Below are 15507 nucleotides of genomic sequence, written 5' to 3' on the forward strand. Positions count from 1 at the left end.
AAATAGCCAAATACGTAAATAAAGACCAATTTACATTTCCACCAACGAGATATGAGAAAGTTCATTTCATCATATCCTGAACATCCAGACTGCTCTCAAGGTAAAAAAAGAAAGAAAGAAAAGCAAAAGCAAAAGCTTTGTTTAGAAGTAATCTATTAAGTCACTAACATTTAGCAGGAATCGGTGTTTTCACCTTCCTTTCTTCAGATGGTTTGGAGAGCATAAAAACTGCAAGCACTGTTACCAAGGAGTAGCAGCAAAGCCAAAGAAGGACAAACAACCTGCTATGAATTCTGCATCACTTGCATCTGTGGCATCCCCCACATATTTCAGTTTATTTAACAAATCTTTGTTTCTCTATTATTATGTTCTAAGCTCTGTTTTAGATTATAGGAAGCAAAAACAATACGCATTGTCATTCTCAAGAACATTACAGTTATAAATGCACTGCTTATCTAAATAGCATATGGCAGAAGTTAAAAGCAATCTTTGTACCGGCCTATTGTAAATAATTCTGGGGAAACATCTTGTAAACTATTTCTATTGTTGATGTTATTTCTAAATCATTATTTCAACAAATATTTATTAGCACCTGTCATATGCAAGGCACTAACTTGGGAGATGCAAGGGGTATATACAAATATACGAGACATTAAGTGTGCCTATAGGGATACAAATCTCCTTGGGTTCTCCAACGTTTCCACACATCTTGTGAGCAGAGGCATTGACAGATTTTGTTTTGGATCAGCTTTTCAAGGATATTTCTATAGTGAACAGCCTTAGAAGGTAAAAGTAATGTCTCCCTTTAGAGCAGAAGGCAGTTTCTGTAATGTCTAATGTAATAATTTAAAAAATAAATAAATAAAAGGACATCTCTCTCTGGGTAATAGGAATGTCAGGTTTGCTTGTCAAAGATTTGCTTTCCTAATGTCGGGGTTTCTTTGCTATAACATAAACACACTCTGTGTACAGCATCCACCTGGGCCACTCTGAGTCACTGCATGGGACTTAGGACAAGGAGAACTGAAGTTCATGCTGCCTGATATACTAAGAGTAATTCTTTGTCTCTGAACCAGGAATCTCCTGTCTATTGCCAACACCCATGAAACTGTAGCAGGCTAACTTGTTAGCCTGCAAATAGGTAAATTCTTAGAACATCACACTTCTTGACAACGCCATCAAGAAATTTACTATTTAATAAACATTTAAGAAAAGCACACAGGGGTGCCTGGGTGGCTCAGTTGGTTAGGCGTCCAACTTCGATCTTGCTGTTCCTGAGTTCGAGACCCATGTCTGGCTCTGTGCTGACAGCTCAGAGCCTGGAGCCTGTTTCAGATTCTGTGTCTCCCTCTCTCTCTCTGCCCCTTCCCCCACTCCCCTCTCTCTCAAAAATAAACATTAAAAAATTTAAAAAAAAAAAGCACACAGATAACCATACTAGGTTATCATTATGGTAATAGCCAAAATACTATAAAAAAGAACAAAACTAATTCTGTCCAAGAGAAAGTTTCATGTAGGAAGTTAAGAGAAGGAACTCATCTAGGAAAAGGAAAGCATAAATTATCCTTCTATTCCTATTTCTCCAACCATTCTTTCTCAATATCTTCTACTGATTCCTCCTCTGTTTGGAGTCACCCAAACACTCCAGTGGAGTGTCATTGTCCCACTTCTCTTTGCAATGTATGTTCTTTCTTGAGAAATTTTATCCATTCATATGAGTTCAGCTATCAAATATGCATGTCTGTCTCTAATTTCTTTCCAAGCTCCAGCTCCCTGTTTCTAATTGCTTACTTCACAACTGGGTATTTTACAGGTGACTCAAATTTAAGGTGTCCAGAACTAAACCCATTCTCTCTTTCCCTAACATACTCAGTTTTCTCTTCCTCCCCATAACTGTTAATGGAAGAATCATTCCCAGAGCCTCAGGCAAGAAATTTGCAAAAAATCTCATTGCTAAGTTATCCACGTCATCAGAGCAAAGAAAGTTAGTTTAATAGTATCAGCCTGAAATACACTATGCTGCTGCAGTCCATTAAGTGTAGATATTGTCTATAAACACTATGACCTGGGAGCTGTCCTGTCCCTTCAGAGTGACTTCTTTATCTCTACTCTATTACTGGTTGACTTGATAGTTCAATACTATTATTATTTCAACGTTCTTCTTGGTTCCTCCTAATTGTCCCTGTGCACTAACCATATGCCTACTTAAACTGGATTCCACACAGATCAGTTTGGTCCAATGGAATCATCATGACTTTGGGAGAGTTCCTTCACCCCATGAAGTGAATTAAGAAACTCTTAATAAGTTTATTACCTCCTTAATAAAATTTAATAGAATTTTATCTCCTTAATAAATATCTTCTATCTGTTCCCTTATTTCCATCTCTGGGAATATATTATCCTGGTTCAACCCTTGGTCATCTATGACCAACTTCTACTGCTTCCTACTTTGCTTCTGTTTGTTCAGTTTTAACCTCTTCAAATTTAGTTTGTATACTCTTTCTCTTCAAACTTTCTTTCCAAAATTCAAACTTGACTAACAAACTCCCTGCTTACGACCCTCCTGGCCCAGTAGTTCCCACCACTAACACCACAGATCAGTTATTATAGGTCCTTTAAGATAAAGTTCAAGTTTCCTCATAGGACAGACAAATCTCTCCATGATCTAAATCCTGTCTAACTCTCCAGCCTCATCTTGGCCACTTCCTACTTGAAATCTCAAGATACAGCAAAACCAATCTGATTAAGTTCTTCCCATATAATATGCTTCTTCTCATCTCCAAGCCAAGCTGTTTCTCACACTGTTCCTTTTTCCTAGTGTTCACTTCCTAGTCCTCTCTTCATGTTCTGTCTTGAGTTAGCAAATTTGTTTCATTGCATGTTTCTTTAGTTAGTCATCTCTTCAAAGAAGTCCATGGTATTTTCATCCAATTCCTTCCCAAGTAAGAGGATTCTGCTTACACTCTCAAAATACCACTACTTACCTCTAACCTTAACACACTGGATTGTAATTACATGTATTTACTGTGCTTCTGGCTCGCCTACTAGATTAAGACACTTGAGAGCAAAAACTCATCCTTCCATTCCTATTGGCTTGAATAGTATCTGGCACATAAGTATTCAATAAATATTTATTGAATGAATGGATAGATAGATGAGTGGATGGATGAATGAAGAGTTGGAGATAAGCTATGAATATTGATATAGAAATTTAATCAAAGTACATTTAAAATTTTAATGAATGGAGAAATGGACAGACTACAGTATGGTGCTCTACTGAAAGGACATTAGTTACTATGATAAACATATCAACAATGGGATAGATATGGCTTCTCTTCCAACAGTTATTATAAATATTTTCTTTTTCTCCTGCTAATCTCTCTCTCTCTCTTTTTTTTTTTTTTTAAGTAAACTCTACCCACAACGTGGGGCTTGAACTCAGGACTGGGAGATCAAGAGTCATATGCTCTACTGACTGAGTCAGCCAGGTGTCCCTAAACTCCTGATAAATTAGACACATAATGGATAAAGTGGAACATAGTCATTATTTTCAAAATGGTATCTTTACTCTCTTTTTAAATGGTAAATTTAAAGCATTTATAACAATAAAGTATGTAATAAGCCAAGTTTATATTAATATTGCCTACTTTGCTGTCCTCCTTTTCCTTCTCTTTCTCCATAGTGATTCATTCCCATTTTTATGAATTCAAAAACAAATGTAATAAATGACTTGTGTCCTTGGAAGAGACTGATGGTACTAGTTCCAGTGTGACTATAAAGTATGTAACAGGGAAGGAAAAAGAAAGTACAGAGCATAGATGATATAAAGGGATAAAATATTTGGAAAATAGTACATAGGAATTCAAGTTGTTGCTGCAGAAGAAGTAGTGAAAACAATAAAGATATTTTAATCATCTGAGATAAACAATAGTACAAGATAAATGTATCTCAAAATAGAATGTGGATGGGAGTTAGAGAAGGAAAGCAGAGATACTTTTTACAAGTACACAGTCAGAACCTCTGATGACACCTAGAGTTTTCATAATCATTCTAATGGTACCTTCTTTCACTACTTTAGCTTGATAGTGTAGAGCAACGTGGAACTTGGTCTTTCCCTTCTCTAGGACTCCCTAGCATTTATTTAAATGTCATAGGATTCTGAGGGTAAATCAACTTAAGCTATATATGTTTTATCTTTCTATATTGTTAATCTATAAATGTAGATCTGGAACAGAAGCATAATCTTTATATAGCATTTTAATCAAAGTGCATATAAATTTTTAATGGATAACGATACACATAAATATTCTCTTACTATTTCTTTTTTTTTTTTAAATGTTTATTTAATTTGAGAGACAGGGAAAGAGAGAGAGAGAGCAAGCAGGGGAGGGGTAGAGAGAGAGGGAGACAGAGAACGCCATGCAGGTTCCGCACTGTCAGCACAGAACCCAATGTGGATGGAACTGGAACTCACAAACCAGGGGATCATGACCTGAGCCAAAATCAAGAGTTGGACGCTCAACTGACTGAGCCACCTAGGTGCTCCCTCTTACATTTCATGTCTTGACATTCAATGGCCTCCTACTGGACTCCAGTCCTTTGTCTGATAATTTTCTTATTAAATTTGGCCTCCCCAAATATCTCCAAAATTTTTTCTTATTCTTCTTTTAATAGGCGTTCTTACTAAATTTAGGAAGAATATGTTATCCAGGTTCATGCATCTTCTTCATGCATAGGCTCATATGGACTAATTACTAACAACACTCAATTTTTGTCACTTATTACTTGTTCAAGTATTTTTAAAGCTTTTGCTAATTATGTAAAATGAAAAGATAACATAGTATCTTTAGTTTTGAAGCGACAGAAGAGAAAATTTATACATTTCTGGAAAGTAAATTGGCAGTATGTAAAAAATAACTTTTAAAAAGATTCATACTTTATTTTAGGTTTATTTATTTTGAGAGAGAGAGAGGGACAGAGCACAAACAGGGAATCTGCAGAGAGGAGGGAGAGAGAAAAAGAATCCCAAGCAGGGTCCGCACTGTCAGTGCAGAGCCTGACTCAAGGCTTGAACCCACAAACTGGGAGATCATGACCTGAGCCAAAATCAAGAGTTGAATGCTTAACTGACTGAGCCACCCAGGCGCCCTGATCTTAAGCAATTCTAAGTAAGTTAAAGTGACATGTTCTAGTCTTCATAGACCAGGAACCTGAATAATAAGAACGATCAAAGTGGAAAAGTGTGTGCAGTTTGGATCAGGTTGTAGGAGAGGTGTGTAGTATAACCACAATCTTCCTGTCTGTCTTTTTTTCACTGCTTACTACAAAAGAGGGGTAGAAACATATATGATGGCTTTTCTTTAGAGGATTTGTCAGTAGGAATCTAAAGTCTCATTATCTTTCTTGAAAAAGCCTTAAAAATGGAAGCTATCTATAACTGCCTCTGACATTAAAACTAAGGGCGCCTGGATGGCTCAGTCAGGTAAGCATCTGGCTTCAGCTCAGGTCATGATCTCACAGTTCATGGGTTCTGTACTCAGAGCCTGGAGCCTCCTTCAGATTCTGTGTCTCCCTTTCTCTGCTCCTCCCATGCTCACGTTCTGTCTCTCTCTCAAAAATAAACATTACAAAAATTTTCTAAAAAACCTCATTTGAAGCTTCAAATCACCAGAATGTCATCAATAAACTTTTACATACCCTGCTAAGATTTTGGCACTAAGAAATATTTAATAATATTAATTATTATTTTGGCACAAATAAAATGAAAGTTTTTCTACCTGTGCTTTGTCACATCATATAAGTTTATTGAGAAAAATCTAAATTATGTCATGAACTATAGACTCTACTAGGTAAAAGAACCTTAGCTTGTCTACTTCATAAGTGATAATAGCCAATTAAGCTACCTATTTCTTTAAACAATTCTTTAAATGTATCATTAAAAATAATTTATTAAAATGTATTTGAAATGAATAATTAGTGATTAGTTAGTAACCGTGCTTTACTTTAGTAAAGGGTTTCTTGAAAGTGCAGAATTGTATAGCTAACCTATGAATCACTTGACCACTCGTTTGGAAAGCCTCGCTCATAATTTACAAAACTACACCAGACCCAGGACCACTACTCGTTACCAGCAGCTTCTCAAACTGAGGTCTTGTGCTTGGTTGAGAGGAAAAACACCATTTACAAAGACTTAGATGCTTCATAAACCCAAACTTCTAACCGATAAAGCTATATACGTATGCACACATATCCATGATAACTTTGGTAACTTCAATAATTTGCCTTTTTCATTTCAGATTATTCTTGAATTTCATAAGTTCCTACTATTTCAGTCATAATATTCCCTGTTTTGATGAACTATAAATACTTAATGTACAAAACAGTGGTTTTGGGGGCACGTGGGTGGCTCCGTTGATTGAGCATCCAACTTCAGCTCAGGTCATGATCTCACGGTTCATGTGTTTGAGCCCCACATCGGCTTCACTGCTATCAGCGCAGAGCCCGCCTTGGATCCTCGGACCCTTTCTTTCTCTGACCCTCCCCCGCTTGTGCTCTCTCTCTCAAAAATAAATAGAACATTTTAAAAATTAAAACAATATTACTTAAAATAGTGTTTTTAACACTATAGGTCATGTTATAGACCTATAAAATTAGTGGGTCATGACTAATATTAAAAAACTAAACGTAAAATAATAGATTACAAGATCGGGATGCAGTACACATTAGAATTACACAAAAAAGTATTATTTTATAAAATTTTTGTTTCAGTTATATATGTATGTGTGTACTGGGTCACAATGTGATGTGTACGTTTAAATGTGGATCCAACAGGGGCACCTGGGTGGCTCAGTCGGTTAAGCGTCTGATTTCAGCTCAAGTCAGCCCGTGTCGGGCTCTGTGCTGACAGCTTGGAGCCTGGAGCCTGCTTCGGATTCTGTGTCTCCCTCTCTCTTAGCCCCTCCCGTGCTCATGCTCTGTCTCTCTCTGTCTCTCAATAATAAATAAATGTTAAAAAAAATTTTTAACGGGGATACAACATGTTGTGTATTGTTTTGAAAAACAAATGTGCCCCATAATACCCAATTTGTAACTAGGGATATTTTTCCTTAATATAGAATACTTCTCCTTAATGTTCCTATTTTGGCACTGTAATGTCTGTATTATTTATCTATTAAAGAAGGTCAGACCCTATATCAAAAGCAAGAAAGGAAAAGATGATAAAGTAAATTTCCTAATATGTTTTTGAATCCTTCCTAAAAATACCCATATAGGATACGCTTTTTTTAAATGTTTTATTTATACTTTGAGAGAGAGAAAGAGAGAGTAGTGGGTGAGGGGCAGAGAGAGGTGGACAGAGGATCTGAAGCGGGCTCTGCACTGACAGGCTGACAGCAGCAAGCCCAATGTGGGGTTCAAACTCATGAACTACAAGATCATGACCTGAGCCAAAGTTGGACGCTCAACCAACTGAGCCACCCAGGGGCCCCAGATATGTTTATGGGATTTCATTTATCCATTTTCTCAATAAGATAGATAGATAAAAGAAAGACCAATTTATCTGTTTATATCTATCATCTCTTTCTCTCTCTCTCTCTCTCTCTATCCAACATCTATTGAGAGACCGTGCCTTCTATATGCCAGGTGCTAGGGATGCAAAGATAATAAAGCAAGCACCTCTGAGGGTAAAATCCTAGTAAGGGAGACCACAAATTAACAAACAATAAGCTAACAATACACTAACAGTTTTAGTAAATGATAGTCTAGAGGTACATTCCCAGTTCAGTGGCAAAAGTGCAGATCTTGATTTCAAAGAAATTTCAAAGAAATTTAAATTTCAAAGAAATTTAAATTTTCAGATGAATGAAAAAAATTCGGATCCAAACTGATAGGAAATGTTGTTGTTTTCTGGACTTGATAAATAATAATTGTTTATAATTCAGAGATGGAGTAACCTATGAAATAATCTAGAGCCAGAGGACGACTCATGACTCAGCTTGTTACTCAACCTGACAAACATTAATTGAGCACTTTCCATGGGCCAGGCATGGTGACAGGAGCTGGAGAAACAGAGGTGACTAAAATACACTTTCAGTGGCCACAGTTAATTGCTGTCTAGCAGGGAAAGCGCACATAACAACAGATAATAAATCACAGTGTAATTAACACAGTTAAAAAGGGGGTATTGCCAGGTACAATGGGAATACAGGAAAAGAAGCGGTCAGCATTTTGCAGGAGGAGACATAGCATTTCACAAAATACAAGTATGATATTCTCTTCTTATCCACAGAGGATATTTCCATGATCCCCAGGGGATGTCTGAAACTGTGGACAGCGCTGAACCCTAGCTCTACTATTTTTTTTTTCCTGTATGTACACACCTATGATAAAGTTTAGTTTATAAATTAGGCACAGTAAGAGATTAGCAATAATAACAATAAAATAGAACAAGTATAACAATGTACTGTAATAAGTTATGTAAATGTGGCCTGTTTCAGAATATCTTATTGTACTGTACTCACGCTTCTTCTTGTGATGACAGGAGACGATAAAATGGCCGCATGAGATGAAGTGAGGTGAGAGAGGCAGGAACTGAGACAGGCTACTTGTGACCTCTGACCTTTGGTCAGAAGAAGGATCATCTGCTTCTGGACTGCAGTTAACCAGGTTACTGAAACCATAGAAAGCAAAACCGCAGATGAAGGGAGAACTACTGTAGTTGGAGATGGAATAGGAGTTTCACGGAAGAGAAAGAGAGAAAGGGGTACCACACTGACAGAACGACTTCTTCGTGGCTGTATATTAGCATGGTACCTTTGGGTAATTACAGAAAGATACTGCTACTAGATTCCAGGCTGTCGGAAGGTAGTCAACCAAAATGAGGCTGGGGAGGCAGACTCAGTCACATAAGGGAGGGACTTTTTTAAAATTAAAGTTTATTTATTTATTTTGAGAGAGACAAGACAGCGTGAAGAGGGGAGGGGCAGAGAGTGGAGAGAAAATCCCAAGCAGGCTCCGCGTTGTCAGTGCAGACCCCAATGTGGGGCTCGAACCCACAAACCATGAGATCATGACCTGAGCCAAAATCAAGAATTGGACTCTTAACCAAATGAGCCACCCAGGCACCCCGGGAAGAACATTTTATACCATGCAGAAGGCTTTACATTATATTCCACAGACAGTGAGAATACAGATACCATACAAGGTTTTAGTCAGGGAGTAACTTTTAAGTCAACTCTGGCAATGGCGTGGAAATTAATTGAAAGGGAAAAGAGTTTAGAGACCTAGAAACCACTGGGGCTGTGAACTTTGATATCACAATTGACTGCTAGCATATTATGTGCCCCAGGACACGCTGATATGAGGAAAACCAACATGCAATATTTTTATTTTTCAAAGCTGATAATGCAGGGAATTAACAAAATAGTAGTTTCACAGTTCGGAAGCTGTGAAGCATCCCTCATATGAGTTCTACAGTATCATGTGCCTGATTCACCCTTGGCTTTATCAACATCATTAGATCAGAATATGAAGAGTCATCAAGGTCACTGCGTGGATCTGCTGTGCAGCAGGGCTGGCTCATGGTGGAGACTCTAGATTTGGGGGGTGAGGTCTCACAGCTGGGAGCAACCACCTGGGTTTCCCATTTGAGGAATGTTCCTCTTCTTGCTAATATAAACTGTTCTTCCCAAATCTAATCATTACCTCACAGCTCCATTTGTCGCCTCATCTTTTCTCTAAAATTTGCCCCATTCAAAGCCAATACTTCTTTTAATAATATCAGTGGATGCTTCCATAGCACTTCCATGTGTCAGGCACTATTCTAAATGCTCAACAGATATTAAACGGTTAAATTCTCATATCAGCCCTATGAAACAATGACTATTATTATCATCTTACCTTACTCAAGTTCTATAACAGAATACCACAGATTGGGTGGCTTGTGAGCAACAGAAATTTATTGCTCGGAGTTCTGAGGCTGGGAAGTCCAAGATCAATGTGCTCTAAGATTCCATGTCTAAAGAGAACCACTTATTGGGGCGCCTGGGTGGTTCAGTAGGTTAAGCGGCTGGCTTCAGCTCAGGTCATGATCTCACGGCTCCAAGGCTCGTGAATTCGAGCCCCAGGTTGGGCTCTGTGCTGACAGCTTAGAGCCTGGAGCCTGCTTCAGATTTGGTGTCTCCCTCTCTCTCTCTCTCTCTGCCCCTCCCCTGCTTACACACTCTCTCTCTTTCTAAAAAATAAATAAACATTAAAAAAAAATTTTTTAAGAGGGCCACGTACTGGTTCATAGCCCTAATCTCCTCCCAAAGGCCTGCCTCCAAACACCATCACTTGGGGGATTAGGTTTTAACATAAGACTTTTGGAGGGACACTAACATTCAGCCTATAGCAATTATCCTCATTTTTCAGAGGAGGAAAAAGTAAGTTGCCCAAGATCCTACATAGAAACAGAGGCACTAATCATATCCATGCCATCAGGCTCTGGAGTTGGTATTTTTAGTCATGATAATGTGTTGCCTCCCATAAATCTCAGTTTTATAAAGTGCCCAGTAGGACACAAGGGACATGGACTTTTGCTTTACAGAAAACTTCCTGGGTACTCCCTTTTTTAAAAAACTACAAAACCCTGTAAGTTTTGCTCCTGCATCCTGTTGTTATGCCTTTATATACACGGTTTGCGTTGGTCCAACAATCTTAAGAAACATACTTCCTCACGAAGTACAGTTCAGCCAGACTGAAAGACTACCTTTCTTAGCTGACCTTCCTCACAGCTTAACCAGAACTCTCTCCATATCACAAATAAGATCTTTCTGTAAGTATTCTTTAGGACATGAGACTTACATAAGAATCTGTGGCTCGTTAAAGCGTCTTCCCTTTAATACTTAAGATTAAAATGCAACCTTTTCTGCTAGGTCAGCAATAAGAGCAAATCTAATGTAAGTCCTTTATTGATTTAAAAAAAAAAGTTGACTGCATTAATCTTTTGACTTTTTATCTTGTCTCCAGTTCTTAAGTCACCAACCCTTGCATGAGAGGGAACTACAGTAATGCTATTCCCTGAAGCTTTTAAAGAGGATATCATAACAGCAGAAAATGATTTTTAAAAACTCATTCTATCATATGAGGTTTAAGGATCTACTTACTGGGTGAAGGACCCCAACCCTGCCCATTATTAAGTGTTTCCTATGTCATTTTCGGAGTTTGAACTTTATTTCCAAAAATAATTATTTAGATCATGATGAGCACTGGGTGATGTTTGAAACTGTTGAATCACTGTATTGTACACCTGACACTAATATAACGCTGTATGTTAACAAACTGGAATTAAAATTAACCCCCCCCAAAATATAATGTATTTTAAAAAATAATTTAGATAGAAAAAAAATAGCTGGCACTTAGCTCCTTCTCTTTTTCTTCTTCTTTTTAAAAAATCATTACTAAGTAAACTCTATGCCCAAGGTGGGGCTGGAACTAATGACACAGAGATCAAGAGTCACATGCTCTACCAACTGAGCCAGCCAGGCGCCCCTAGCTCCTTAGGGTTTTAAAAAATTCTTCTTTATATGAGCAAAATCGTGTAACTTTAATGGACCTGTGATTCTGGGTAATATATTAAAATATTTCCCACTTTTCTCCAAGACTTAAAAAAAAAAATGATGTGCATGACACAAAGGTCAAAACTTGCAGCAAAAAATTTTTGTGAAAAGTATTGCCAATGTTTCAAAGTGAGAGGACAAAGGAGGTGTGGTTTTCTGAAAACCTGGGGGTTTTCTTCAGTTGCTAACAGAGTGGTTTATTCACTGACACAGACCTAAGTTGGCCCACTGAGAGGCGGCAGGATGTTTTCAAGACCTCTTGGGAGGGCGACGCAGAAGCAGCTCGGTCTGTTTTATCATGCACCGAACATGGAATATGTGTTGGAAAACAGAGTTGATATGCAAGCCTTCCACCTGACAACCACTCACCTCTCCTGGTGTAAAACTATGCTAAAAAAAGGATTAGCACATAAAAGTCAGGATAGGCTTAAGTAAACAGGAATTGAACAGCCACCTCTACTTTCTGAGCTATGTCCCGCAGCGCGCGCAGGCCATGCTCAATACTGGGGGAAACAGGACGATTTATCCTGGGAAGTAAACTGTGTGTCTGAATCCTAGCACTGCCATCTGCAAGCTGTGTAATCTTGCCAAACTACCTAATGTCTAGGTACGAGTGTCTAGAAAACTGGAATTATCCCAACCTTAAAGATCGAAGGGAATTGACTGAGAAAAGCATGTGAAAACAGCTGGCCGCAGAAGGCCCCGTAACCTCGTTTGCTCTTTCCCTTGGCGTGTTTATGGGGTCAGTGGCCTCATACCCCCACGGTCTCCATACAACGAAGGTACTGAACCCAATGGGCACCTTCCCTTCTGTGGGCACTGATCATTCATAATCACCTTTCTCCATCTGGGTGCTTCGGCCTTTTCCAGGCTGCCTAGCAAAGTCTAGACTGGTAGGATTAACTTCCAGCTCCGTTTACAGAGTTGTGAGGTTGGGGGAGAATGGCTCGGCCTCTTGCTCCACGCCTGCCTTTCCCCGCCTGGTCTGTCTGTGGCACTCTCAAGAGGTGAGCACCAAAGAGGTCTCTTCTGTGGCCTTAGCAACTCCGGTGGCAGAGTGAGGAGCAGCAGGGGACCGTGCCCGACGCCACGACTGAGACAAAGATTCCCGAGCTTGCTCCGCTCCTGCTGGGCTCCGGGAAGGGCCCTGGACTGCGAAGGAGTCCGGGCGCGCCGTGGCGCCCGGCGAGGCTGCAGGGCGCCGGAGCGGTCGGACGGGGGAGCGAGAGCTAAAGCTTGCAGAGCTCGCCGAGCCGCAGGCGTCGGCGGCCGCGGCCGAGAGGCTGACGCCCAGCCGAGCCCGCCAGGCCGCGGGAGGCGGAGGCCGAGCGGGAGGCGGAGCGGGCTGCGCCGGGGAGGCGGAGGCGGAGGCGGCGTCTCCCCGAGCTGCGCAGGCGTTGCTCGCACCTTGTTGGTCAGTGCTGGGAGCGCTGCTATGGCGTTTCTCAGACCCGCGGCTCCTCCTCACACGCTCGAGGCGGAGGGAAGGAGGGGTAAGAGGAGGAGGAGGCGAGCGGGCGGCCGTCGCAGCTGCAGACCCGGGGCCAGAGAAGGAGGCGGAGCGGGAGCCGCCGCAGCCACCCCGGCCGCCGCCGCCCGCAGCCGCGGGGCTGCTGCGAGTCCTCTCCCGGCTTGAGGGCACGCGGGGCGTCCAGGCCATGCCGCGTAGCGACAGCTGAGCCGGGCGCGGGCCCCTTCCCTCCCGGCCGCCTCAGCCGCCGTGCCCCCGAGCTGCCCGCGGCCGGAGTGCCCGGCGCCTCCTGCGCGCCCTAGACCGCGAGCGCGAGCAGCGGCCGCCGCCGAGGCGCGGGTGGTGCCGGCGGCGGCGGCGGCGGCGGCGGGAGCGCGGGGCAGGAGGAGGCGGGGAAGATGGACCCGGCGCCCTCGCTGGGCTGCAGCCTCAAGGATGTGAAGTGGAGCTCGGTGGCCGTTCCGCTCGACCTGCTGGTCAGCACTTACCGGCTGCCCCAGATCGCGCGGCTGGACAGCGGTGAGTCTCGGCCCGGCCGCCGGCACAGGGCAGACCGGCGCGGACCGCAGTCTCGGCACGGGTGTGCGCGCGTGTGCTGGGGAGGGTGGGACCGGGTGGGGAGTGGGCTGCCCGCCCACCCCCACCCCCACCCCCGGCGCTGGAGTTGGCCCGAGCGGCTGCCGCAGCCCTGGCGCGTTGCTCTCAGCTACCCCCAGCAACAGCTAGAGATGGGAAAATCAGAGCCCTTGCAGTGTAATTAAAAAGGACGCCTTAAAAAAAAAAAAATCAACATTGGGGAAACCTCTGCAGATTGTAATTTTGGAGGCGAGCTGTCCCTCCCCACCCTCCTGCAGGAATTACTCAACCTGGGAAACCCTGAAGAGTTATCTTAGGCAACTTTCTTACAAAATCATTGTGCTTTGGGTGGCATCTTTATTTTGGATGCTCTCCTTCCTTCCTCCACCCCCCACCCCCCTCCCACCCCCACAAGAAGCAGCAGATTTAAGAGGAAAAGCTCCTGGGTGACCAACGAAAGGGATCACATTTCTCAGAGACTTTTTATTACAGCTTGTCTGTTTTGTTTAACCGAACTGAAAGTAATTTGGGGCTGAGTGTAGAAAATGTTTTTAGCAGAAGTGATGGTATGCTTAAGGTTAATTATTAGCTTAGCACATTTCCAGCCTGGCAAAAAAAATTAAGTGACCAAAACCTATATTGATTTGGAACCTGAGCACAGAATTAAGAAATGCTTGTATTTTCTGAAACTGACCACCAGAAACCAGCCAAACGTCCCCCAGCTGTTTGTTCTGCAGTGTGACCTCTGCAAACAAGTGCAGAGTGTCAAGCAAGTAGACCCCTGTCAGTTTGAATTGTACCATGTAAGGTGTCCATTCAGGTGTGTTTTGTTTTGTATTTTCACTATAACTTCAGTTGATTTGGGCTTCATGTGATTTCGGACTGTTCACAGAAACATGCTTGCTCTGCTGTAGGGCTGCGGGAAGCCCTTGGGCCCAGGCTGGCAGGCAAGCAGATAGAGCTGTGGTCACACAGGCCAAGTCAGAAGAGCATTGAGCAGAAAGATGTCATTTCAAGTCACAAGGGTTCGGGTTACTCCAGAAAGGGAGTAACAAGAGTGGGTAACGTGAGATGTGTAAATGTCCAAAGGCATTTTTATTCTGTTTCTTAATCTGTGGGGTTAGATTAGACATTTGAAGTACTGATGGGAGAAATCAATGCAGGAAAGTTCATGAATCCTGGAAAACAAGCATGGCATGCTTTCTATCCTTGTTTGGTTGGTCTTGGTAGTGGTGAGAATAAACTAGGAGTTTTCAAACTAGTAATGAAGTGCAGATGAACTCAGGAAGAAGGACAGGTGGTATGTTGAGGCATTCCTGTTTACAGTGGGGGTGGGAAAGTGGTGCTTTAACTATATAACTATATATCTGCAGGTCTGAATTTGTATGTGTGGGTATGTGTGTATTCACAGTTTCATTTCCTCTTCCACTGTGCAAAAATGTGTATATTGGAAGGTTAGGAGTCCTCACCTTTTCCGACCTTCTCTCATCACTGCACACTCTGCCAAAACCCTTAGCTAGGCAGAGAGCATTGATGCATGTGGTATAAAAGTCACCCAAAAGCTTCATTAAACTGAAAGTTTAAAGAGGCTGAATGTCAGTTGCAGACCTAACTTTTAGCTTTATTATCTGCTGTCCTATCCCTGTCATTCATAAGAAGGATCTGAATCAGTACTGTACTCATCCCACACTTCTTTTTAAAATTAGGACGTGGGTAGCAAGTCTTAACACTGTGCCCTTTCAAGCTGTGGAATGGATTTTGATCACTGTAATTCCAATTCTTTATTGTGAATTTTCGCTTATTACCACTTGAGAATCACAATGACTCACACAAATTTGGAATCCCAGCCAAATACTGCTTTAT

At 41.7% G+C, this 15507-nt stretch overlaps 1 protein-coding gene across 2 annotated transcripts in view; it reads left to right on the forward strand.

Moving 5' to 3' along the window:
- Positions 1–13442: 13442 nt before the first annotated feature.
- Positions 13443–15507, forward strand: part of GAREM1 (GRB2 associated regulator of MAPK1 subtype 1) — a 204542-nt gene continuing 202477 nt past the window's right edge. For both annotated transcript variants that reach the window (XM_030336703.1, XM_030336704.1), the window contains exon 1: positions 13443–13587. In XM_030336703.1, the coding sequence (XP_030192563.1) occupies positions 13467–13587 (121 nt within the window). In that variant the 5' untranslated portion in view covers positions 13443–13466. The remainder of the gene's footprint in view (positions 13588–15507) is intronic.

Source organism: Lynx canadensis, chromosome D3 (assembly GCF_007474595.2).
Source record: "Lynx canadensis isolate LIC74 chromosome D3, mLynCan4.pri.v2, whole genome shotgun sequence".
Taxonomy (NCBI): domain Eukaryota; kingdom Metazoa; phylum Chordata; class Mammalia; order Carnivora; family Felidae; genus Lynx; species Lynx canadensis.